This window comes from Pongo abelii, chromosome 7 (genome assembly GCF_028885655.2).
Source record: "Pongo abelii isolate AG06213 chromosome 7, NHGRI_mPonAbe1-v2.0_pri, whole genome shotgun sequence".
Taxonomy (NCBI): domain Eukaryota; kingdom Metazoa; phylum Chordata; class Mammalia; order Primates; family Hominidae; genus Pongo; species Pongo abelii.
Genome location: NC_071992.2, coordinates 77,613,101 through 77,638,951, shown reverse-complemented (window position 1 = coordinate 77,638,951; position 25,851 = coordinate 77,613,101). Strand labels below are relative to the sequence as shown.

General features: G+C 35.5%; 1 protein-coding gene across 7 annotated transcripts in view; it reads right to left on the bottom strand.

Annotated features, from left to right (window-relative positions):
* NKAIN3 (sodium/potassium transporting ATPase interacting 3) overlaps positions 1-25,851 on the bottom strand; it is a 799,758-nt gene that overhangs the window by 397,934 nt on the left and 375,973 nt on the right. For 6 of the 7 annotated variants that reach the window (XR_008527972.2, XM_054561657.2, XM_054561659.2 and 3 more), the window contains one exon: positions 24,537-24,617. The exons of the other annotated variant lie outside the window; for it this stretch is intronic. Coding sequence is in view for 5 of the 6 variants with exons in the window: in XM_054561657.2 (XP_054417632.1) it covers positions 24,537-24,617 (81 nt within the window). In the remaining variant the exon portion in view is untranslated. The remainder of the gene's footprint in view (positions 1-24,536; positions 24,618-25,851) is intronic. 7 annotated transcript variants of the gene reach the window in all.

Below are 25,851 nucleotides of genomic sequence, written 5' to 3'. Positions count from 1 at the left end.
ACAACCCCATCAAAAAGTGGGCGAAGGACATGAACAGACACTTCTCAAAAGAAGACATTTATGCAGCCAAAAAACACATGAGAAAATGCTCACCACCACTGGCCATCAGAGAAATGCAAATCAAAACCACAATGAGATACCATCTCACACCAGTTAGAATGGCAATCATTAAAAAGTCAGGAAACAACAGGTGCTGGAGAGGATGTGGAGAAATAGGAACACTTTTACACTGTTGGTGGGACTGTAAACTAGTTCAACCCTTGTGGAAGTCAGTGTGGCGATTCCTCAGGGATCTAGAACTAGAAATTCCATTTGACCCAGCCATCCCATTACTGGGTATATACCCAAAGGACTATAAATCATGCTGCTATAAAGACACATGCACACATATGTTTATTGCGGCATTATTCACAATAGCAAAGACTTGGAACCAACCCAAATGTCCAACAATGATAGACTGGATTAAGAAAATGTGGCACATATACACCATGGAATACTATGCAGCCATAAAAAAGGATGAGTTCATGTCCTTTGTAGGGACATGGATGAAATTGGAAATCATCATTCTCAGTAAACTATCGCAAGAACAAAAAACCAAAAACCACATATTCTCACTCATAGGTGGGAATTGAACAATGAGAACACATGGACACAGGAAGGGGAACATCACACTCTGGGGACTGTTGTGGGGTGCTGGGAGGGGGGGAGGGATGGCATTGGGAATATACCTTATGCTAGATGACGAGTTAGTGGGTTCAGCGCACCAGCATGGCACATGTATACATATGTAACTAACCTGCACATTGCGCACATGTACCCTAAAACCTAAAGTATAATAATAATAAATAAATTAACAAAAAAAAGAAAACAATAGAGAAAAATATTTGAAATAAAGAATTTTTTTAATTAAAAAAAAAGAAAGTACTTCAATCAGAAAGAAAAGAACATTAATGAGCAATAAATAATCACCTGAAGGAACAAAACTCACTGGTAATAATAAGTACACAGAAAAACACAGAATAGTATAACACTGTAACTGTTGTGTGTAAACTACTCTTATTCTAAGTAGAAAGATGAAATAGTGAACCAATCAAAAATAATAACCATAAGAACTTTTCAAGACATAGCAATTACAATAAAATATAAATAGAAATAATAAAATGTTAAAAAGCAAGGATAGGAAGTTAAGGTATAGAGCTTTTATTAGCTTTCTTTTTGCTTGCTTGTTTGTTTATGCAAATAGTATTAAGTTGTTATCAGGTGAAAATAATGGATTATAAGGCAATATTTGCAAGCCTCATGGCAACCTCAAACCAGAAAACATACAATGGATAAACAAAAACTAAAATGAAAATAATTAAATCATGTCACCAGAGAAAATTACCTTCACTAGAGGAAGACAAGAAGAAAAGAAAGAAGGAAGAAGAGACCACAAAACAACCAAAAAGCAAATAACAAATTGGCAAGAGTAAGTCCTCACTTATGAATAATAACATTGAATGTAAATGGGCTAAACGTTTTTATCAAAAGACATAGACTGACTTACTGGATTAAAAAAAAGAAACAAGATCCATTGATCTGTTGCCTACAAGAAACACACATCACCTATAAAGGCACACAAAGACTGAAAATAGATATTCCATGCCAATGGAAACCAAAAAAGAGCAGAAGTCATTATACTTATATCAGACAAAATAGATTTCAAGACAAAAACTATAGGTAGTGACAAAGAGGATATCTATGTAATGATGAAGGGATCATTTCAGTAAGAGGATATAACAATTTTAAATATATATGCACCCAATGTGAGAGCACCCAGATATATAAAGGAAATATTGTTAGAGCTAAAGAGAGAGATAGATCCCAGTATAAAAATAGCTGGAGAAAACATTTGCAAAACATCCATCTGATAGGATTAATCACCAGAATATATAAAGAATTCAAACAGATTTATAATAATAATCTAATAATCTGATCAAAAAATAGGCAAAATATTTGAATAGACATTAGTCAAATAAGACATACAAATGGCAAACAGGCTTATGAAAAAGGTGTTTAGCATCACTGATCATCAGAGAAATGAAAATCAAAACTAAAATGAGATATCATCTCACCACAGGTTAAATGGCTTATTTCCAAAAGACATGCAATAACAAATGCTGGCAAGGATGTGAAGAAAAGGGAACCCTCATATGCTGTTGGTGGGAATGTAAATTAGTACAACCATTATGGAGAACAATTTAGAGGTTCCTCAAAGAACTAAAAATTGAGCTACCATATGATCCAGCAGTCCCACTTTTAGGTATTTACCCAAAAGAAAGAAAATGAGTATATCAAAGAGATATCTGCACTCCTATGTTTGTTGACCCACTGTTTAATAGTGGGAAGATTTGAAGCAACCTAAGTGTCCATCAACAGATGAACAGATTTTAAAACATGGTACGTATACACAATGGAGTACTATTCAGCCATAAAAAAGAATGAGATCCGGTTATTTGCAACAACATGGGTAGAACTGGAGGTCATCATGTTAAGGGAAATAGCCAGGCACAGAAAGACAAACATTGCATGTTATCACTGTATGGAATCTAAAAATCAAAACAATTGAATATATGGACATAGAAAGTAGAAGGATGATTTCCAGAGTGGGAGTCTGATGGGGGGAAGTGGGGATGGTTAATGAGTACAAACAATAGTTTAAAAGAATGACTAAGACCTTAGTACTTGACAGCTCAATAGGGTGACTCTAGTCAATAATTTAATTGTTAAATAAAGAATGTAATTGGATTTTTTTAACTCAAAGCATAAATGCTTAAGGAGATAGATACCTAATTTTCCATGTTGTGCTTATTTCATATTTCATGCCCGTATCAAATCATCTAATGTGCCCCATAAATATATACAGCTACTATATGCCCATAACATTTTTTTTTAAAAGAAATTAGAAGAATTTCAAGGTGAACATATGTAACTGGGTAGAATTGACTCTAAATTTCAAAAATATTTTCTTTTTAATTCTCAGTGCTAAAGACTATCTGGCTGATAGTGGAAGCAAGTATTCTATATTTAGCTTTTTTCCCCCACTGAAATTTCAGATGTATCTATTAGAAGTTCATCAACTATTATGCCAAGAGTTTTATGGAAACCAAAAAAGAACACAGTAGAATCACTATTCTACTATGAAACTAAGATTCTACTATGAAACTATATGTATGTAAGAACATAGTAAAAAACGTAGTAGGCCTCACTTCAACCAAGCCCTTCTGTATTCAAAGAGAACAATTAACAGAATCTTGGCATCTGGAAATAAGACATTTGCAGGGCAGGGACAATACATGATGCAACAAAGTAGGAAACACAAGGAAAAGAGAAATAAGCAGTGTGACGTTATAGGGAATAGAAAGTAAGAAAGAAAAAGGCTAGTTGAGAAGTGGGAGATAGGATACATTTTTAAAGCATCAAAAGTATACTCTGCACAAGGTCTCAGTTTTCTCAGCTGTTCATCAGTTTTCTCTGATGTAATTATTTTTGCATTTTTACTGGTAAGAAAACTGAGTTTCTGAGACAACAGCACATGTGTCAGAGACAGAATTTAAAGATTTCTCATGCACCACCTCTACTACTATCTACTATCACTATCTACTCTGCTTTGAAATTGGATATTTGAGCTGATTATTCAAACTCATTATTCTCACTTCAGGCACTGTCACCCCCTCATCCAAGCACTTTTTTTTTTTTTTTCTGAGATGGAGTTTTGCTCTTGTTGCCCAGGCTGGGGTGCAATGGTGTGATCTTGGCTCACTGCAACTTCTGCCTCCCAGGTTTAAAAGATTCTCCTGCCTCAGCCTCCCAAGTAGCTGGGATTACAGGCATGTGCCACCATGCCCGGCTAATTTTATATTTTTAGTAGAGACGGGGTTTTGCCATGTTGGTCAGACTGGTCTCGAACTCCTGACCTCAGGTGATCCACCTGCCTCGGCCTCCCAGAGTGCTGGGATTATAGGCATGAGCCATCGCACCCGGCCACCACTTTTGTTTCTTACCTGGACCACCATGATCTCTGTGGGTCACCTTGCTTTCACTCTTGTCCCCTACACAGTAATTTCTGATCCCGTCAGTCCCCTATGCTCAGTCGCATCCAATGGGTTTCCATTATACTGAGACCAAATCCAAATCATTTCATGACCTACATGACGTTCCTGTAGGATCTTGCCATTGCCCTTTCTTCTGCTCTCCTCTATTGGCTCATGGCATGCTGGCAAGATGACTCGGCATCCCTTCAGTTCTTTGTGCATGCCAAACATGTTCCTATCTGGGAGACTTGGCATTCCCCCGTATTTGTGCTCCCTTCTGCCACCAAGGCCTCTCAACTCCTTCCATTCTCATGAAGTTACTCTCTATCCTTTTATTTCCCTTTATTTTGTTGTTTTTTTCTCTTGATAGCACTTAATACAACAAGCAATTATAGTGTATATTTATTTATTTATATAATATGTCTCTTTCCCCAGAATAAAAGCTCTGTGAGAGCAAATTCTTTTTATCCCCCAGTTATATTCTCAGTTCCTACAGGAATACTTGGCAAAGAGCAGACGCCCAATAAACTCGTTGAACAAATGTGACTGATTCTAAAGCCAAGAAAAGAAAATGTTAATGAGTTGGAACTCATTTTAAAGAAAATCACTAAAAAGATTGTATCTAACAAAATACGTAGAAAATAAACATTTTCCAGAAGTACAATGCCTTCAGCACATTTATAACAGCATTATTTCTCACTTTACATACCTGACAAAGTGTTTTCATGACTGCTGTCATGTTCTGTAAAGCACCTCAAGCTACTTGAGGGAAAATACAACATAAATGCAAACTAATAACAAACCAACTCTATGTTTGGTGTAACAAAGGGCACAAGGTTTTTGATGATTTAGTGAAAAATAAAGTAGGGACTTTCTAAAGGTAAAGAAATAGATCAAGTCGAAATCATTATAGCTTGACCTGAGCAACAAGAGGCCTTAGAGTGTAAACTTATCACAATTTAGACTTAGAGATTAATTTCCTGATGTTTGCAACAAAAGTCAAAGCTTACTAAGTTGAAAACATTCTGTTAGGCTGCCACCATTATTATATTCTAGTCTAACATTTAGTCAAACACTCAAACACAGAAAAACCATGATTTTGTTGTCTATAGCATAGCTATTTCTAAATCATTGAAATTTTTCCCCTTATGAAAGTATATCTTAATTTATATTAAAAATGCTATAGACAATGAATGGACAATAAAACTATATGAATTCATTGATTAGATTCCCCCAAAGCCAAGACTGTATAAATAATTTAAAACTTTCTTTCTGTAATAATTATAAAAATATTTGTGTCTTGTATAAGAAAGTTTAAGGAAGTTAAAGTTTACATGCTATTAATTGCAGATGCTTGCTTGCTGCATAAAAGAGAATATTTTGGAAAAGTCGAATGTGATTTCCATTTCCATTCCAAATCTATGCTTCCCAAACTCTCATGTAAAATAATGCATGTTTGCCAAGAGTGGCAAGACCATTGTTTGCCATAGATGGCAAAGCGAGGGAAGACTGCTGAGCCACTTCAGAGCTGTGCCAGTTTTCAACATAATGTTTTAAAATTAGTCCATTCATGTAAATTTTTATTGTATTGATTTCTTTAATTAAGAAAGCCCCACAAACTTTTGGGCAAAACCAGAGCTATGGTGTAATACTAATCTTTATTATTAAACAGTTCAAATTTTGACTTCTATGATCAATTTTTAGCATCTTAATGTTTCACCTTTAATACGTGACATAGGAAACCAAAACCAATTTATCAATGTCTTTCTCCTTTTAGGAAAAAGGAAAGTGTGGGAAAGAATGATTAAAGCAAAATACAAGAATTGCCATCACTTTATAAAGGAGCTTATAGACTTAGCCAAGTGGGCAAATATAGAAAGGGTGAAAAGAAGAAGAAAGAAAGTATATGTCTTAGTTTTTGGATTTATTTTATTGCTAACAATGACACACATAGGGAGTCTTGATTTGTTTCTCATATTAAAAGTTTAACTCAATTTTTTTAGTTACATTGGCATATGTGATTTCAGATTAGGAATAACAATTAAAATTGGATTGGCAAGATTATGCTTGCTAGGAATCCTTGGAAAAGTTAATAAATTAATGTAAATATTAAGAATAAATTTCAACATACACAAAAAGCCTATTTTTGGTAACATTCAGAAAATGATCACTCATAGGTTATACTTCATGGTGTTTAAATATGAGATGCAGTATTTTATAAATATTCTTTCAATAGCAGTCATCCTTCAGGATACTCTATTGGTTTCAAATTTCTCTGGGGGCCAAGGCTACCTTCATTTCACCTTTTCACAAATTCAAATATGAAAAAAAAACGATTGTTACTGACTTAATACCAATAGGAAAAAGAAGTGGAAAGAAATTACACTAATAAAAAGTGGATTTCCCTTTAATCATTTTCTTATGAAGTACTGAAATGTAAATTCCTGGTGCAGGATGAAAGTGATTATAACCCTCAGGATTGCACAGGAAAAAGAAATATATAGACAACATTTTTTTTCTCCAAGAAATAAAAGTTCATCACCATACTGTCATGAACACCAAGTGCATTCAAGCACTGAGCTATGCAAAGGTGCTGAATGATCCCAAGAGAAGGTGCATCAGCCTTCCATGACAGTGCCCATTTGTAGACACATAGTTAGCCCCAGCATGGGGAGTGCATTCAGGGATCTTCCAGATAAGAAATATAGACGGTCTCTGGGAAAATCAGTTCTTCATAACTTTATAACCTCATTCCAAAATCCAGGTGTCAGTTTACAGCTTTCCAGATTGACATCTTAAATCAAGAATATGTCACATGTGTACAATAACTAATCTTTTCTGTAAATTGCTGCCTGTGGTTTTCAAAAAACACAGCAAATTGCTGGCAATTGATAATGTCTCCCTGTATGGCTAACTTCATTTCTGCATGGTTAACAAATCAGTCTTCAATTATTCATGTGATCACCCAATGCCCAATGTCTAGGCTTTTCTGACAGTCATTGATTTCAGGGATCAGTAGCCTGCCTGCTTTTTATACTGAACCAAAATTAATATAATGCTCTTGGCATGCAACATTAATTGTATGTAGGAAATAACTACACCCACTGTCTCAGTATCTCAGTTAATGATGAGCACAGCTCACTACACAATCACTGCTTCTGATGTCCTGTGCTGCCTTGAAGCAGGATAGAGTATCTTCTCAATACTTAAAATGACTTGATGCCCTTAATATTTCTAATACACAGAAATATTCTAATATTTCTAATATACAGAATTTATTTAGAATTTAGAATTCTAAATATTCTAATACACAGAAATATTCTGTGTATTTCTAATACACAGAAATTAGTAATATTAGAAATAGTAATATTTCTAATATTACTAATACTTAAAATGACTTGATGCCCTTAATATTTCAAATACACAGAGGAAGTGTTTTCTTCATTAATTCCATAATTACAGGACAAAAATAAATGGTGAATTATATCTACAAACTGAAATGTCAGATGGCCCATTTAAAAATGATTCTGTCAAGCCATTGCACATTGTTCTGGAAACAGGGTCAAATCAAGTCCCCAGACAACTCAACCAAATTGAATTTCTGTGGCTAAAATAAGTGTGGGGATATAGTGCTTGTTCTGAAAGGACTTCTTTATGCCATTTTCCTTTCAGCAGCATACTTTCTTAAGGGGATTTTGCAGGAAGTGTATTTACTCTTCCTTGAAATACTTTTTGAATCAGTATTGACTCTAAGCTAAATAGTGCAGTTGTGCAGTGAAATGGTCTTAGAGTTGAGGAGCACATTTGTCTATTTATGCTCAGGAAAATTACAGATAACCTCAAAAGGAACACTAGTAGACTAGCATTTTTTCCCCAACTGTGCCTGAACAGGTATTTTCAGGCCACTGATTGTTACAATTTGTAACTCGATACCTCCCTTGTTTACAGCATGACCCTACAGGATCAGCTCTCAAGGGTAGTGACCTTAGTTCTGATCCATGTAATCCTTGGAGGTTCTCTCTTGAATATGTGTTTGCCAAAGGACAATCTGAGAAAAGAGGGTAAGATGGAGATGGTGGATCGACACACATTTACTGTAAGGAATTTTTAAGAGTGGCAACGCAAAGCACTTTTCTCACTGAAGGTAGGTCAATTACAGCATATCTGTGAAGATCAGCATGTTATTTGCTATAATGTTCTTCGCTCTTAATTCCATCTTCCTTAGGAAAACTGTGTTCCCTGCTTTAAAATACCAAAGTTGGTTTTCCTTCCATTATCATAATTCTCACTACATTTTATTTTTAACACTCATTTAATAGAAAATTTGTTTCTATTACAGTTGTTCCTCAGTATCCATGGGGCATTGATTCCAGGCCCCCTGCAGACACCAAAATCTGAGGGTGCTCAAGTCCCTGAAATAAAATAATATAGTATTTGCACATGACCTGTGCACACCCTCCATATACTTTGTAATCTCTAGCATACTTGTAATACCTAATATAGTGTAAATACTACGTAAATAGTTACGCCATATTTTAAATTTGGTATTATTTTTCATTTCTGTATTGTTACTTTTTATTGCTTTCTTCTAAATATTTTTGATCTGCAGTTGGTTGAATGCATGGATGTGGAACCTGTAGACTCAGAGGGCAGACTGTATACTAAATACTTTATGGGGGCAACAACTGGATGTAGCCCTAGTTCCTGGTACAGTGCTTTGAACCAAGTAAATACTAGACAAAATAGACTATAGAATTATATAGGCACGATTTTCAGCTGCGTATTTCAAACCCTCAAACAATGGCTTGAACACATTTTCTAATGTAAAACAAATCCTGTCATGGGCAGCTCAGGGCTGGTCTGAAAGCTCTGTTGAGTTATTAGGCTCATTTTGCTTTCAGCTCTACCATTCTAATGCGTGGTTGACATCCTCAAGGTCACCTTAGAACCTCCAAAAAGGAACACAGCCCCTGCTCACACCTCGATTTCGAGGTGTCATTAAGACCTACATGAGACTTCTGACCCACAGAAGAAATGCAAGAACAAATTTGTATTCTTTAAGTCACTAAGTTTGGGTCTGCTTCTAATTCATTAGCTCTACAGCAGCCCTTCCAGAAGTTCCTCACAATCCTTCTGCCATGTATCACAATGGCCAGAACTTAGATGACCATACCTACACCTATAGAGACAAAGAAATAGAGCTTTTTAGCCCTGCCACCTGTGATGAGAGCAGGATTTTCCTAGACTCTTGACCAGAAGAAGGGGGAATAGATTATGGACGATAACCTGAAACTTCTGCCATCATTTGTTTAATGAAAGAATGATTTGATGAATATAGTTGAACACTTAGAAAATTTGGAAAATGATATGATTTTTACAGAAAGCTATACTTCCCATTTGTAAATTAATTTAACAAATGGATATTCTTTCTTTTTCTTTGATGTTTGCTAAATTTCAATTAACTTTTGTCCTCCCCATCCAATTCTAATCCTAGAAATGTATGCTTTTAAATTTCTATTCTTTTAGAAAATTAAGAGTTACTAATATTTGGGTTCCATAAATAAATTCTCAGAGACCTTGAGTTAAAGTGGCTCCTACAAGAATAAAGTAGAATTGCGTGTTACATGCTTTTATTGTTTTTCAGCTTCATCTGTTATCTGATTGTGAGATATTCCATCTGGTTTCTGTAGTGGGATGAAAGTTCCAGACAAAAGCTAACCTTTAAGTGAGCATAGAGAGCTGGATGCTTCAATATGCTGATTTTAACATGCAAGCACACCGGCAATTACTACACACACAGCTGTGTGCTGTATTTTTCCTGTACTACTGTTGTTCCTGAATCAGAAAGCAGGCAAAGGTGAATCAATGCTGAGGGCTTCCAAAGGGCAAAGGCGATTCTAGCTCATTCTTATCAGACACCTGGATGCTTCCTCTTTTTTAATTCTTCTGCATGTATTCCTTGTTGCCTCCATTCAGTGGCCTCTACTGGGACCAGCGAGTTCTGCCTCATCTTCTGGACAATCTTCACTCTAGTAACTTTCTCACTATTTTCTCTCTATCAGTCCTCAGATGGGAAATGGAAGGATAGAATCTCTCCTGTTTCCTGACTCTCTTCTTTGGGCAGTTTTGTGTTGCAGCAGACATTCCAGGCAGCCCTGCTGTGTGGCAGACACTGGCTTGTTAGGAACTTCATATCAAAGGGTATCTTGTTACAAGGGTTTCTGTAGAAATCGTCATTCTGTTAGTGGCTTCCTGCAGATAACGCAAAACCTATCTCTCTTTCCACCTCTCTCAGCTTTGACACTAATCTGACCAACCATTTTTCACATATTTCTTCATATATTTGATTTAATCTTCTCAGAATTCTTCCTACCTTGCATTCTCAAACTTATCCTTCCTGAGTCAGGGATCCAGACTCCTATGCTAAGGTAGCTGGTACAATACCGAAGTTGCAGTGACAACCACAACCAGAGGAAACACAAATCAGATGCACAGATGCTTCTAGGGCCATATGTGTGCAAGACACTAATTAAGTTCAATCTGAAGCCTCAGCCTATAATTCCTCATGCCATTATAGCATGGTGCTCAGAGACAAACTTTCTCTGTGCAGAAATAACTGTTTAGAAATGATTAATATTATCTGTGATTTTTTCCTTCAACTGTCTACATGGAAAAATTTTATCTGAAGAATTTAAATGACTTGCGTTTTGCCTCTGTAACATATGTGGGAGTAGCATTGAGTAATTGTTATCTTAGGCTCCTCTGCTCCTGCAGGGCACTTCAGCTTACTACTCATCAATCATAATCTCACCATGTGGTGCAGTTTTATTTTATAAGGCTATCCAGTAGTACATACTGCTATTCTGGCTTTAAAAACTAAATAAATGCCACAAAACGTGTTTATCAGGGTCTCTTTTATAATTTATTAATTGTTGCAAATGTCACCAGAGATTCTTCATCATCAAGACTGTACTCTTAATTGACATGTCAAAACACTAAGATTTTGCATTCGAAGCAAATTAACATCACAAGAAAATCCAAATCTTAATGTCACTTAAAAGAATAATGGTTCTACATATTGTTCTTCTACAATGATCTTATCTTCAAATGACTGCATGAAAAATTCTGCAGCAGTAGTTTTAAATTGTCTTCAAAAACACAAAAAAGCATTTGAATATAAGCTATAAAAGTGTGGTTTCTTCACAGCACCAAAATTCTCTTGATAATGATGCTTACATGAAAATTCAGCTCAGCAGTTGGAGTCTACTCAGAATGGCTTAATGTTATGTAATCACTGTCTTAACAAATTTTCATGTATTAGAATAGTTATAGACTCATTAAAAATAAATATTGACTTATTGAAGTTAGTGGAAGAATTTGCCATATTTGGAGATTCATCAGCAGAGGCCACTAGCAGTAGCTGAAACAGACCAACATCATTATGAGATCAGGATCCTTGAAACCCTCCAGCATAATCTTAAGGCTGGCTGTGTAAGAAGACCCACTACCTCCTGTTTCTTCTCCCAGAGTTGAGTCAGGATCAGGGAGAGGTCAAGGCCTAAAACAAGGTCAGCTTTGGTAAGGGGAAAGAATAGATGTGAATCAGACATGAAACGAGCTTTTTCTGACCAATGCTGTCATAGACTCTGTATACAATGTTTTATGAAATGGGAAGAGGGTTTGGGGCAGAAGATTGGGGAAGCAGTTTATTCAAAGAAATAAAACCATTTCATGATTATTATCCCATGAGTTGAGTCAATAAACTAGATACAAAGGTAAAATGTTTATCTTTAAATATTGATCTCAGGCGTATTTTCATTAGAAGAAGAAAAGATAAAATACAAAGAGCAAAGACAACATATTTCTGGATAGTGTTTCAATTATATTTGCATAGGCTTTGTTCAATAAGTGATTCTAATCATATAATAAGAAATACAGCTACTGTTGATAGAATAATATATTCATCTGCTCCTTGGTAAAAATGATTTGAACCCCTGTGGAAAGGCATAACATTACAATACAAATTTCTGATTAAAAACTCTTAATACTACCCAGGTTGTGGCAATTACTTGGTAGTTTAGAGTGTGTTTTCTATATGCCATTGGCTTATAATGTAGCTTCAAATTGGCTTTTTAGGATAAAGATTTTTGAGGTATTTGTATTTGATGAAATTTATGAAAAATATAAGACTGAGCTTAACCTTGCTTGTAATTTTCTTTATTGTAGAAAAGCTACAGGAGGAATCAAATTATCTCACTATAAAAAAGAAACTGAGGACTGTATTTTTAGAAGTTATGTTTACTTAGACTCATGCCAAAGGAAAAGATGTAGCTTAAATTTTTGGAATAGGAAACTCATACCTATACTTACATTGCCTTGCTATTTTTTAAAAGAATATAATTGCATCTCTTTGGATAAAGATTGTGCAGGAACCAAACGTAACAATAAACATTTTCAGGCTTTCGTTCTCATTTAGATTTAGTACCTGGAAGCAGATTGTGATGATTCTTCCTTTACAGATCCTTAATAAGTGGGCAGATACTCACAGCCACTACCACCACCATCAGTTAATATTACAGACAAAAATATTCCTTTAGCTCAGCAGGATACATACCTACTAATATGTTAGTTCAGAACCTGAAATATTTTGTTATTCTAGTGAAATGAATATGTATCTTTCCCAAAGTGTCCATTGATATAGATAGATATCCCATTTACTTCAGGACACAGTATAGTGCATAGGATATTATTCTTGTAGTTCCAGAAGTAGGCATAGTTTGGCTGTGATTCTAGGATGCTATTTCTGTGCAATTTGCCAGATATATTATTTCTGAATATAGATATTCTGTACACTACCTCCATTCCTCTTTAAACATCACATTTTAGGATTCCTTTTGAAAAATGTCCAGGTAGGAATATATCAAAAAGAAAATATAAATATGACTTAAAAACTCATTACTAGATTCAGTAGGTTGTATTTGTTTAAATAAAAAAGCAAAGATACTGTATATCCTTGATTTAATTTCAAACTACCATCAGAAAAAGAACTCTATGAGATGCAAAAATATTTGAATGTTTATAAAAGACAATGGATAGATTGTAAGCAGCTGAGGGAAACTGAGAGTTCTGTTTCCTCTGCAGTTGTTCATGTACTGAACTCTGAATTGACTGTCTAAAATATTTTGCTGGAAATTGCCTGTCCAAAAGCTAAAGTTGATAGAAGAATCCAACCTTGAAGGAAAATGAATCTTGATCAAGAAAAAGAATTTTTCCAGTAAGTGCAAAGGAACAATTAGGATAAGTAATAAGAATGAGCCTTGAAGAGGAAGAACTATTTCACTGATGCTGCCTGGCTGCTCAGGTAAGCTATTCAACTAAAGATTTAAAAAGAGGAACCTCATGAATGATGGTGTCAATTTAAGTCAAAAGAGGACAATAAGGTGCTATTATTGCCTTCTGGGGAAATGGCTTAAATTTCTCCAAGAATCAAAATGCCCACAAGTTAGAAAAAGCATAGCTGTTAAAACATGACATAGAGAAACAAATGTAGGTGGGTTTTCCTTCTGTGTAGGAAGCAACTTGCTATAATGCGAAATGAAGTGACCTTCGGAAGGAAGCATTAAGACCTGACATCTCAGTTTACTGCTATGTGCCTTGAGCAAGTTAGCCTCTCCTAGCTGAGGTTCCTCATTTATAAAATAAAGATACTAATGTCTACCTCTGAGGTAAGGATAAAATGGAAAAAACTGATGGAAAGCCCTTGTGCTGTGTAGGAAATCAGTAAGAGTTAGTCCATTTCCCTCCCCTGTCCCCTGCCTATATGATTTTAGAAGGCCCCTGATCAAAGCTCATGATTAATACAAAATAAGTCCTTGTAGAATGTCTTTCATTCATTTTTATGTCAAAGTTATGCTCATGCACAGTTGTATGGATTCAGAATTCTATGAAAATGTGACACATTGGAAATTCTCTAAGACTACTAATATGTAAGTACCAAACCTTTCAAGATAAGTCAATTAGGAGAAATATTAACCTACATTTTCTAGGTAAAATGTACCTAGAAATTTTAAAATTATTTTAAATGTAAAATAATTAAAAGATGCCATTAAGACAGACTGGACTAATTTCTTTGGAATAAAAGTATTAAAACTTGGGTTCTTAACATAACTTATTTTTCAGTATCTTTAAGTGTAGCAAATAAGATGGGTTTTCATATTTAATTCCAAATGTATTCCTCAGGAGGAAAAAATTATTTCAAGTCCTGTAAGGTCCAAACAAGCAGCAATAACTTATTAATTGTGCCCTTGATGATCTTAAAGTGTGGCAAGAAAAACAGCCTTGGAGACTTCCAAAGATGCTTAAAGTACTCCTAGGGGAAGTGGTAGGGACACCAGGAGAATCTGGCTGCAGATGTATATCAAAAAGCTATTTACATGTTAAAGGAAATGATTTAATTAATACTGTTACAGCTGTGAAGTTAATATGCAGATCTGAGGTCCTATCACAAGGGACTCTTTTATATTTTTAAACAAGTCACTCAGTCCTACAATTTTTCCCTTTTACAGCTCTTGCATAGTAATAAATACATCCCAAAGGTTTTCAGGATGAGGATCATGATGTCTGTTAATTTCCCCAGTAATAATAAAGATGATGATGTTGAAGGTAATAATGAGAACCACCATTTACTGAAACCTCACAATATGCCAAGATCATTTCTAAGCCCTTCATAGGTATTATTTAATTCTTTCAACAACCCAATATGATTATTGTTGTGGCTTTCCTCGTTTTGTAGAACAGGAAATTGAGGCTTCAGGAGATTACGCAAGTATAGACAGACACTTTTAGTTACCTACCCACAGTCATTCCCCACCCCACCATACATACACACATTCTTTTAAAACAAGGCATCCATTACCTTCAAGTGCTGGAAGGCATGGGGAGAACTAAAACACTCAAGCCCGCAGTAACAAATGCCTGCTGCAGGGCAGGCTGGCAGATGAGACAAAAGGAAAGGGAATATCTGGAGGCTGTGATCAAGAATCCCATAATATGCAAGAGGCATAATTGTTTATGCCCATGAGAATATACATTACTAGTTGATAAGAATTATTAAGACATGCCCTGTGGTGGCCATGGTTGTCTCTCTTTTCTTGAGACTACCCCATTTTGTTTTGTATTGAAATTAGCTTTTTCCCAGTTTATGGAATCAGTGAGACCTCTAATCTTGAACCCTGTCTTCCCGTGGCAAAGAGGCAGATGTTGATCCAGCTGGGATCATTATACCCTCCATCACACCCTAGTAATTTAAATAGTGAGCAGGTGGACAACAGCTGGATCCTGTTTGCATCTCAGCTGTGCCTTTCTGACAAGACAGTCACTCCTCTGAGTCTCCCGTGTCTACCTAAGCTCCTAGCTGTTCCAAACCCAGTCTTCCTGCCTCCTGCTTCTCTGACCTCTGTTGTCCCTCCAACACAGTGTCCCTTCTACATGAATTAGAAGGGACATGAATTAGAGAGAGGAGGCAGTCAGAGGCTGGCTAGGCAGATAGGGAGTGTCTAAGGAGAGAGACAGAACCTGCAGGAATGCATCTGCACTGCCCCTATGTAGCAGGGTGGAAATGTGGTTAAGAACTTCCTCTTATACCAAGATGTCTGCTCAGAAGGAACTGTCCCAACTTAGGTGAAGGCAAAATAAATCCACTAAATGTCCTTAACTTGACCCAGAGCCAACTGTAATATCATTAACATTGCAGTTTTGCCCCCACCCTCCCACTGTGGGTTTTGCTTAGGTACTCATGAGTAATTATCAACATGGAGTCACTCTGGCCAACCTTAAGCATACACAGATTCAACACCCACAGAGGGCAGCTTTACCTCTCTCATTAACGCAGAACACACAGAAGACTACCTTGTTTCTGCCACATAAAAGACCCAAACTCAGCCCCATTTCTGGCAATCCACTCTCGGTTCCCCTCTTGCTGTTGAGAGCTTTTCTGTTGCTTAATGAATCCTACTCTGCCTTACTCACTCTCCGGTGTCTTCATGCCTTATACTTCTTGGTCACGGATCAAGAACTTGTACCTTGCTAAACTAAGGAGTAAGGAAACTGCAACAATAATTTTTGTCAAGTGATACCCAAGAATATTAACACAATCTGTGATGAGTAGTTTATAAGGAATTTGATGTTGGAACTTTTAGTTCACATCCTCTATGATTGATTCTGTTACTCAAAACTTTCCTCCTGAATTCTCTAACATAAATTTTTCTCAATCTTTCCTAAATTAATTAAAAGTTAAATATAATGAACAAAAACAAAACTAAAATGAGATATATAATATACATTATATATATTTGAACAGATTTATTCTAAAATCATCTGTAAAACCAAATGTATGAGGTTAAATCATAGACTTGGGAAGACAGGATTGCAGAGTGATAATTCCTATTATAAAGTATATACAAACTAATATAAAGTAGTATGTGCCAAAAATGATGATATTCTAGAAACAGATCTTATAGAAATATATTATATCATAAAAAAGCAAAATGAACCAGTGAAAAGCCTACTAAGTAAATATTGTTTTTGCCATTGGTCAGTTATTGGTAAAATATCTATTCAGATTTTCACCTTGAAAAATAGAACAAAATTATGTTCCATAGAGACTAAAGCCTAAAAACATCATTACTAAAACACAAAAAGACAAACCCTATTAACAAAAAGTGAAAATGAAAGCCGATTATCAAACACATTAGGAGATATTCAACTTTGAAGAAATAAAAAAATTATACTTTAAACAAAGAAATAAGAATTTTCTTTTCACCATGAAAAGCGAAATAGCCAGGCTATTATACACACTAATTAAGGAAACTCAGAAAGCCGATACCCATTTAGTAAGATGGACACCTGAAGCAGAAGTGGCTTTCCAGGCCCTAAAGAAGGCCCTAACCCAAGCCCCAGTGACAAGCTTGCCAACGGGGCAAGACTTTTCTTTATATGTCACAGAAGAAACAGGAATAGTTCTAGGAGTCCTTTCACAGGTCCGAGGGACCAGCTTGCAACCCGTGGCATACCTGAGTAAGGAAACTGATGTAGTGGCAAAGAGTTGGCCTCATTGTTTATGGGTAGTGTGGGTAGTGGCAGCAGTAGCAGTCTTAGTATCAGAAGCAGTTAAAATAATACAGGGAAGAGATCTTACTGTGTGGACATCTCATGATGTGAACGGCATACTCACTGCTAAGGAAGACTTGTGGCTGTCAGACAACTGTTTACTTAAATATCAGGCTCTATTACTTGAAGGGCCAGTGCTGCGACTGCAAACTTGTGCAACTCTTAACCCAGCCACATTTCTTCCCGACAACAAAGAAAAGATAGAACATAACTGTCAACAAGTAATTGCTCAAACCTATGCCATTCGAGGGTATCTTTTAGAGGTTCCCTTGACTGATGCTGACTTCAACTTGTATACTGATGGAAGTTCCTTTATAGAAAAAGGACTTTGAAAAGTGGAGTATGCAGTGGTCAGTGATAATGGAATACTTGAAAGTAATCCCCTCACTTTAGGAACTAGTGCTCAGCTGGCAGAACTAAAAGCCCTCACTCGGGCACTAGAATTAGGAGAAGGGAAAAGGGTAAATATATATACAGACTCTAAGTATGCTTACCTAGTCCTCCATGCCCATGCAACAATATGGAGAGAAAGGGAATTCCTAACTTCCAAGGGAACACCTGTCAACATCTGGAAGCCATTAGGAGATTACTATTGGCTGTACAGAAACCTAAAAAGGTGGCAGTCTTACACTGCCAGGGTCATCAGAAAGGAAAGGGAAATAGTAAGGAACTGCCAAGCAGATATTGAAGCCAAAAGAGCCACAAGGCAGGACCCTCCATTAGAAATGCTTATAGAAGGACCCCTAATATGGAGTAATCCCCTCCAGGAAACAAAGCCCCAGTACTCAGAAGAAGAAATAGAATGAGGAACCTCACAAAGACATAGTTTCCTCCCCTCAGGATGGCTAGCCACTGAAGAAGGAAAAATACTTTTGCCTGCAGCTAATCAATGGAAATTACTTAAAACTTTTCACCAAACCTTTCACTTAGGCATGATAGCATCCATCAGATGGCCAAATTATTATTTACTGGACCAGGCCTTTTCAAAACTATCAAGCAGATAGTCAGGGCCTGTAAAGTGTGCCAAACAAGTAATCCCCTGCATTGCAGGCCATACATTTCAATCCTTGTATCTTTAACCTCCTTGTTAAGTTTGTCTCTTCCAGAATCGAAGCTGTAAAACTACAAATCGTTCTTCAAATGGAGCCCCAGATGCAGTCCATGACTAAGATCTACCGCAGACCCCTGGACAGGCCTGCTAGCCCATGCTCCGATGTTAATGACATCGAAGGCACCCCTCCCGAGGAAATCTCAACTGCACAACCCCTACTATGCCCCAATTCAACAGGAAGCAGTTAGAGTGGTTGTCAGCCAACGTCCCCAACAGCACTTGGGTTTTCCTGTTGAGAGGCGGGACTGACAGACAGGACTAGCTGGATTTCCTAGGCTGATTAAGAATCCCTAAGCCTAGCTGGGAAGGTGACCACATCCACTTTTAAACACGGGGCTTGCAACTTAGCTCACACCCGACCAATCAGAGAGCTCACTAAAATGCTAATTAGGCAAAAACAGGAGGTAAAGAAATAGCCAATCATCTATTGCCTGAGAGCACAGTGGGAGGGACAAGGATCGGGATATAAACCCAGGCATTGGAGCTGGCAATGGCAACCTCCTTTGGGTCCCTTCCCTCTGTATGGGAGCTCTGTTTTCACTCTATTAAATCTTGCAACTGCAAAAAAAAAAAAAAAAAGAAAAGAAAAGAAAATATCTCCAAAAAACCCCAAATGGTGAAACAGATTAACTTGTGTTAATGACACTCTAGATACTCATATTTTGCAGCTAATGGTATACTTTTTGGAGAAGAAATTCAGCAAAATGTATCAGGAGCCTTTAATATCTCCTGTTAAAGAGCAGAAAAAAAAACTATTCATGCTTGATGTCACATTATACAAAATTTAAAAACATTAACCATGACTTTAGTAACAACATAAAAATGTTTTTCATTAAGTCCAATTTTTAAAAAGTCAGTATGTCAATTTTCTCTATAGTATTATCTCAACAATAATAAGAAAAACAGAAGAGAAAAACCATGGAAACACAGCAGAATGAGAATAAACTGGAATCAAAATATTCATGGCAGTGGTCTTCAAATGTTTGAAGCAAAAATAGTGTTTCTTCTTGTCTTTCTAGTTTCTGCAACTTATATATGTAATTTAAATTTTTTATTATGAGAAAAGAACTCTAACCAAAAAGAACCGTTACCCTGTTGATGAAAAAGAAGAAGCAAAGGAAAGGAAAGGAAGGAAGGAAGGGAGGGAGGGAGGGAGGGAGGGAGGGAAGAAAGGAAAGGAGGAAGGGAGGGAGGGAGGAAGGGAGGGAGGAAGGAAGGAAGGAAAGAAAAGAAAGAAAGAAAACAAAATCTAAAGTCATTGTCTATTTCCAGTAGAACAAATTATTAAGATTAATAATAACTACCACTTCAAAATGTAGTGAAATGTAATGGGTAATTAAAAAACAGTCTTTAAATACAATCTGACTACAGATGCTTCTGCCATGTGACGGAGTGACATTTCTCATCTGCAGGACGGAGAGCTCATTTTTAAGGAAAACATTTGGTTGGGCCTTTGTAGATAAGGAAAGTGAGGATGTCTGGAAATAGCTTGGATTAGTGAGGGAAACAAAAAGGTAGAGCTGATTTGATTTGATCTACAAAGGAGCAAGAATTTTGATCTTAGCAAAGAGCCTGGGAGAGAAGAGAAGGGAAGATCAGGTGGTGACAAACAATTCACCGTGTGGAGTCCCTCTTGGCAGAATGGCTAATGAGGAATTTCCTGGAGAGATGGCCAAGGATTGCTGAAACATAGACGTCAATTTAATTCTTGTCTATAAGGTGGTATCAGGATTATGTTAGCTCACCAAATTATTTGTGAAATGGTCCCTCCTCCTCTATTTTCTGTAGGAGTTTGAGTAAGATTAGCATTATGTATTTCTTATGTTTGATAGATTGATCCTGAGCAAGGACCTCCACCTTGACCTTTTTTTTGAAGTCCTGCAAAACTCCAAGCAGGGAAATAAAGGAAAACCCCAAAGTTTTTTTAAAGAGAAATTCCAGGCATCTAGCTAGCCCCAGAGGTAATTAAGTAACTTGATAAACAAGAAGGTAATAGTAGCCTTAACAATAGCCAAGGGAGTTAAAGCTCCAGGGATGTTTGCTTTCCCTATAGAAACTAAAGGCAACATCTGAACAGACCCCCACTGAGGATCCCCACCTAACAGATCTGCTAGTACACAGAGCCCAGATTTGAGGGAAGTGAAGACTAAACTTTAACTATTGCCTTTTGTTCTAAGTTTTTACCTGAGAGGCTTGGAGAAAGTCACTCCCTCTAGCAAGCTGACATTTTTCTACTAATCCCAAAATTTTTTAAACAGAATATTCTGTTTCCTTAACCAATTGCATACCGGTTGTTTCTGTTTTGATTTTTTTGTAGAAAGATTTTTAATTATAAATTCATGGCTATCAATATTTTTGATTGTTTAATTTTTTTCTATTAATCTTTTAATTTCTGTTGAATCTGTAGTTATGTCACTTCTTTCTTTAATGAATTGATAATTTGTATTGTTTCTTCTTTTTTTGGATCAACTTTATTACATGCTTGTTAGTTTATTAATCTTTTCAAAGAACCAACTATGAGATATTAGTCAAATTGCTCTTCTTAAGATGGAAGTGTATATCATTGATTTTTAACTTTTCTTTTTTTCTAATAAGCAACTTAAATCTACATTTCTTCCTCTAAACACTGATAGGAATTCATCCACAAAGAAGAGGTTTTTTTTTAATTATGTACTTAAATTTTGTACTTTTATTTTTCAATTTTCCTCTAAATTTCTTCTTTGATTTGTGAATTATTAACAATTATAAATTACTCTTGTATTTGTGGTGGGAGAATACTATCTGTATTATTTCAGTCATTCAACATTTACTGAGATTTGCTTATGGCCAGGAATGCCATCTTGGTCATTGTTCATACGTACATGAATAGAAAATATATCTTGTAATTTTAAGGTAATATCCTCTATATGACAGACAAGTTGTTTGATAGTGTTGTTCAAATATTTTATTTGTACTGAATTGTGTCTACTTTTTCTCTCAATAAGCAAGAAAGGAGTATTAAACTCTCGCCCTATGTTAATGGATTTGTCAATTTCCCCCTTTAATATTGCCAATTTTTACCTCATGTATTCTAAAATTCAGTTATTTGGTGTAGATTTGAATTATTTTGTCTATTTAATACATTGACCCTGTTATCATTATAAAACATCTCTGTTTATCTCTATTCATACTCTATATTTGAAGTCTACTTTTTTTCTGACATTAATATGACCACAGAGGTTTTCTTCTGATTATCGTTTACATAGCATATATTTTCCATCTTTTTAATTTAAATATATGTATGTATTTATATTTAACATGTATTTCATGTAAATAACATTAACTATTGTCGTTTTAAAAATCCATTGTTCTAATCTCTGTCTTTAACTGGAGTGCTTAGTCTATTTACATTTCATATAGTCATTGACATGGTTGTGTTTTAATCTACCATATCATTATTTGTTTTTTATTTGTAACATCTGCTTTGGTTTCTTACTGTTTGCATTATTTTTATTTAGTTAGTTAATTAGTTAGTTATATTGGTTACTCTATGGGAGTGGTTCTCAAGCTTTTTGGCCTCAGTTCCTTTCTATACTCTTAAATGTTAATGAGGATTTTAAACATTTTTTGCTTATGTGGATTACATCTATCAATATTTACCTTACTAGAAATTAAAATGATCTTTTTAAAACACAAGAGTATGCAGCACTGTCAGCCTGCCCAGCATTGTAAGAATCTCAGTTTCCAGGCTCTCCTGCCCATGAGACAGCTCACTATCTTTCAGGTAAGACAGGACTGCTGTCACTCCATGAATGCAAATTGTCAGCAAAAGAACACCTTAGCATACAAATGTGCTATTCATAGGCGATGTCTGTCACTGGAATAACACCCCAATCCACAGAGATGTTGTGGAAATCACTCTGGATCCCATTTTTAAAGAAAGATTCACTATCCCAGAATGTATATTTTGGACCAAATTGACAGTATAGGGAGGTTTCTATTAATCTATCCAAATGGATAATTCCAAGAAGTACCTTCACGAACTAGCAGGAGATGGAGAATCTAGAAAGTTAGTATATAAACCAACTCATGTGGACGAGGAGTTTCCTACACAATGGAACGAGCCTGGAAAAGTGGCTGGTATTTGTGTTTGTCAAGGGTCCTTAACTTTGCTTTATTTTCCGAAATAGATTTCCCATAGACTGGAATTGAGGCTAAACTGTGGCTAACAAGGGGGATGTTACCAGTCTTTGAGGCAGTAAATAGGAGACCAACAGAAAATCTTTAGGATGCTCCTTTTGCAGTCGTCTATCTTTTTAATGACCTAGAATACTTGGTTGACTGCTTAATGGCATTTAAGTAGGTAATAAAATGAGTAACCAGGACTACTATGTCCATGTTTTCAACCTTGTGCCCAAAGAAATGAGATAAAAACTTTCAGACATGCACATGGATATTAGAAAAGCAGTTACAAAAATTCACAAAAATAACCTTGAGCAGCAGTGGGAAATCAGATTTATATGAAGAAAAATGACTGCTGATACTTACTTATTTGTTTTATTACTTCACAGATTTGTTTCAAAGCTTACCTGAGGTACCACATATCATGTGTATAATAAACACTAATTACTATTATTATTGGAAAATCTGGTCTTATTATTTTTCACAGAGACTCCATGGAGCCAAATGATTTGCCTCAGAGTTCACAGTTAAGTGCTGTAGACAAGATTTGGACTAAAGACTTATGATTCAAAATTCAGCCTTCTTTCAAAATACTATGAAGCCAATTCCATAGGACAAATTTCTCTGCTCTAATAAGAAAAATTAATTTCTACCCAGTGAAATAAAAACTATGATTAAAATGACCATTCAAATCGCAAGATACAAAATGCAATGAGTTGAAAATGTTGTGCTTAATATATTATTTGCAATTATTTTATTCATAAGATTTGCATTTGAAAATTATTTACTTCATAATCGGCAATTATAGAATATAACTGGGCATTAATTTAAGTACTTTTTTATATCTTAGAAATTAGTGGTGAACTACAATCGCTAGCACAATTATTTAGTGAGATGTTAGTCCAAATATACTGAACTCAATATTGGAAACGTTGCTTCTGGTTCCTGAATACATTTGCCAATGTGAGAAAATTATGACAAGCTCTAATTACAGTTATTATAGTAGAGAAAAAAGAGTAACCACCTCTGGAGGCTCTGGAAAAATCCTTCAGGGATTTTTGCTGCTTGGCTGAATCAAACATGTTTTGTTACCACAAGGACTTCAATGGAACCTAAGAATTCTTAAAGTGTCCTTGCTGCTCAAGACACATTTTCTAAAATCTAAGCCACAAGTGCATTACTTAGAAAATTTGAGGCTGTTATAAAGCAGTAGAATAAGTTAGTATAAATATATTTGATAATGAGAAGTTTTAAAATATGACAGCTTTCTTATACTTTTTGTAATACTGTTAAGTTCCTTCTCTATAGTGAAAATTGTGCTGGTTCACACAAAAACTGTTTAAGAAACACAACTAGAAACTTAAGTTGTTCTTACATTTGGGTGGTGAGACATTTTTGCAGGAGGCATAATAAAATCATGTGCTTTGCTGACAGTTCTAGACAGGCAGAAATAACGTGTGTATCATTGCTGCATTAAGACAACTGTCTTCTGTGTGATTAAAATTTCAAAATAGGGATCGCCACGCTGATGCATTTACTTCTTAGTAAACACTTAATATAAGGGTTTTGTTCTTGGTCAATTTTTTCCAGAATTAATATTCCAGCAAAGATAGAAACTTGCCATTCATGTCTGTTATGTTAACATCTTCGTCAATCCCTTTTCCTACTTGAAACACAAGCATGTTCAAAACCATTTTCTACTTAACATTTAGGCCTGCAGTCACTATGATATTATGTCTTTTTAAAATGGACATGAGGATGCACTGTAAGTTGAGTCCCACTTCAGTATAACAAACTAAACCAGAAGGCAGTTGTTTTGAAGTTCCATTATATTAACACACTCCTAAGATCATTCTTTCCTAAATGGTACCTAAAGTCTTTGAATAGTATTTTATCGTCTACACACACACACATACACACACACACACAAACACACACACACAATATACCTATATATGTATGTAGTCACAATACTTAGAAGTGTACTCATTTTAAAGTGTACTTTAAAAGCATGATAAACTCACCTTTGAGAGTCCACCTACTTCCAAATAAAAGCAGATAATGAACACATTCCAGGTGACCCAGAGGGCAGTCCACACTGTATACTAGATAGAAATGGGGGAGGGAGAAAGAGAAGAAAAATGTGGAGATGAAAGGCATGTATATCAAATAAATCAATAATAAAAATGTCAGTAAGTCTGTCTTCTGGGAAGAAACTGACAGAGAGCGCTCAGAAAAGAGTGCTCTCTATGTGGTCCCCTAAACTTTCCAGAAATTAAAAATTCAATAATTTCTACTGCTTTCAGTAGACACCAACAAAGTTAGATTTACTTTTAAAGTGCTTTGCTGGCTTCCAGGTACAAGTTAAACCAAAGTGTTGATTTGATTTCTGTTTTCTGAGTATTATCTTTTCTAGGGAACGTAACTATGTAAATCTTCTGTGAGCTCTCTATGATCTTTAAGTTACAGTATAAAAGTGTCACATTTTAAGGAATATTTATTGAAACCTAGGACTAAAAGAAGACCACGTTTGAAGAAAACATGCGTGGAGTACAAAATTAACAAACTTTCGTTTGTTGGACTATTTTATTAGTAGAATGTGTGCCTCTAATATGATCATATAATAAAAATATAACCATGTAAAATATTTTAAAGCAGAGAAATTAATAAATAGGATTAAGAATGAGGAAATGAATAACAGATTTTCATATCTTCCAATCATATCCAGCCAACAAATTTTAAACCTACTGGTCTTACTGATTAATTGATTTTATTAAGATATTATGTATTAGGAAATACCTTCTCCCAGAGTATTAGTCGGTCTTAATTAAGGTAGCCCTAGATCAAGAGACTCATCAATGGAGAATCGATGATTGGACTACGGCTCCCCTCATCCAGTCACTTTCTTATGCAGACAAAGAAATTGAGGCCCAGAAAAGTGACATACAGACCAGCTAGGATGACTGAGGATAGTACTTACTGTAGAACACAAATAACATATCAAATATAACAGTTTGCCTATTCGCTTTATTTTATCACAAAAATGAATGAATTCTTAATGTCTTAAGCAGACTTATTAATTTAATTATTGTTTTCTATCAGTGATTACAATCATTGCATACTGTTTTTAAATTAAAATAAATATTGAAATCATTTCTTTAGCTTATTCTATGCTGTGCCAAACAATAGAATTACAAAATTAAGACTCTGTGTAATATAGCTATGTTACTAATAGAAACTTTATCAGAAGCTTTTAACTATTTATGAAATTCAATTTATATTTTGTATTCTGTCATTTATGAATTTTTAAAATAATCTCATGTAGTAGTATAGTCCTAT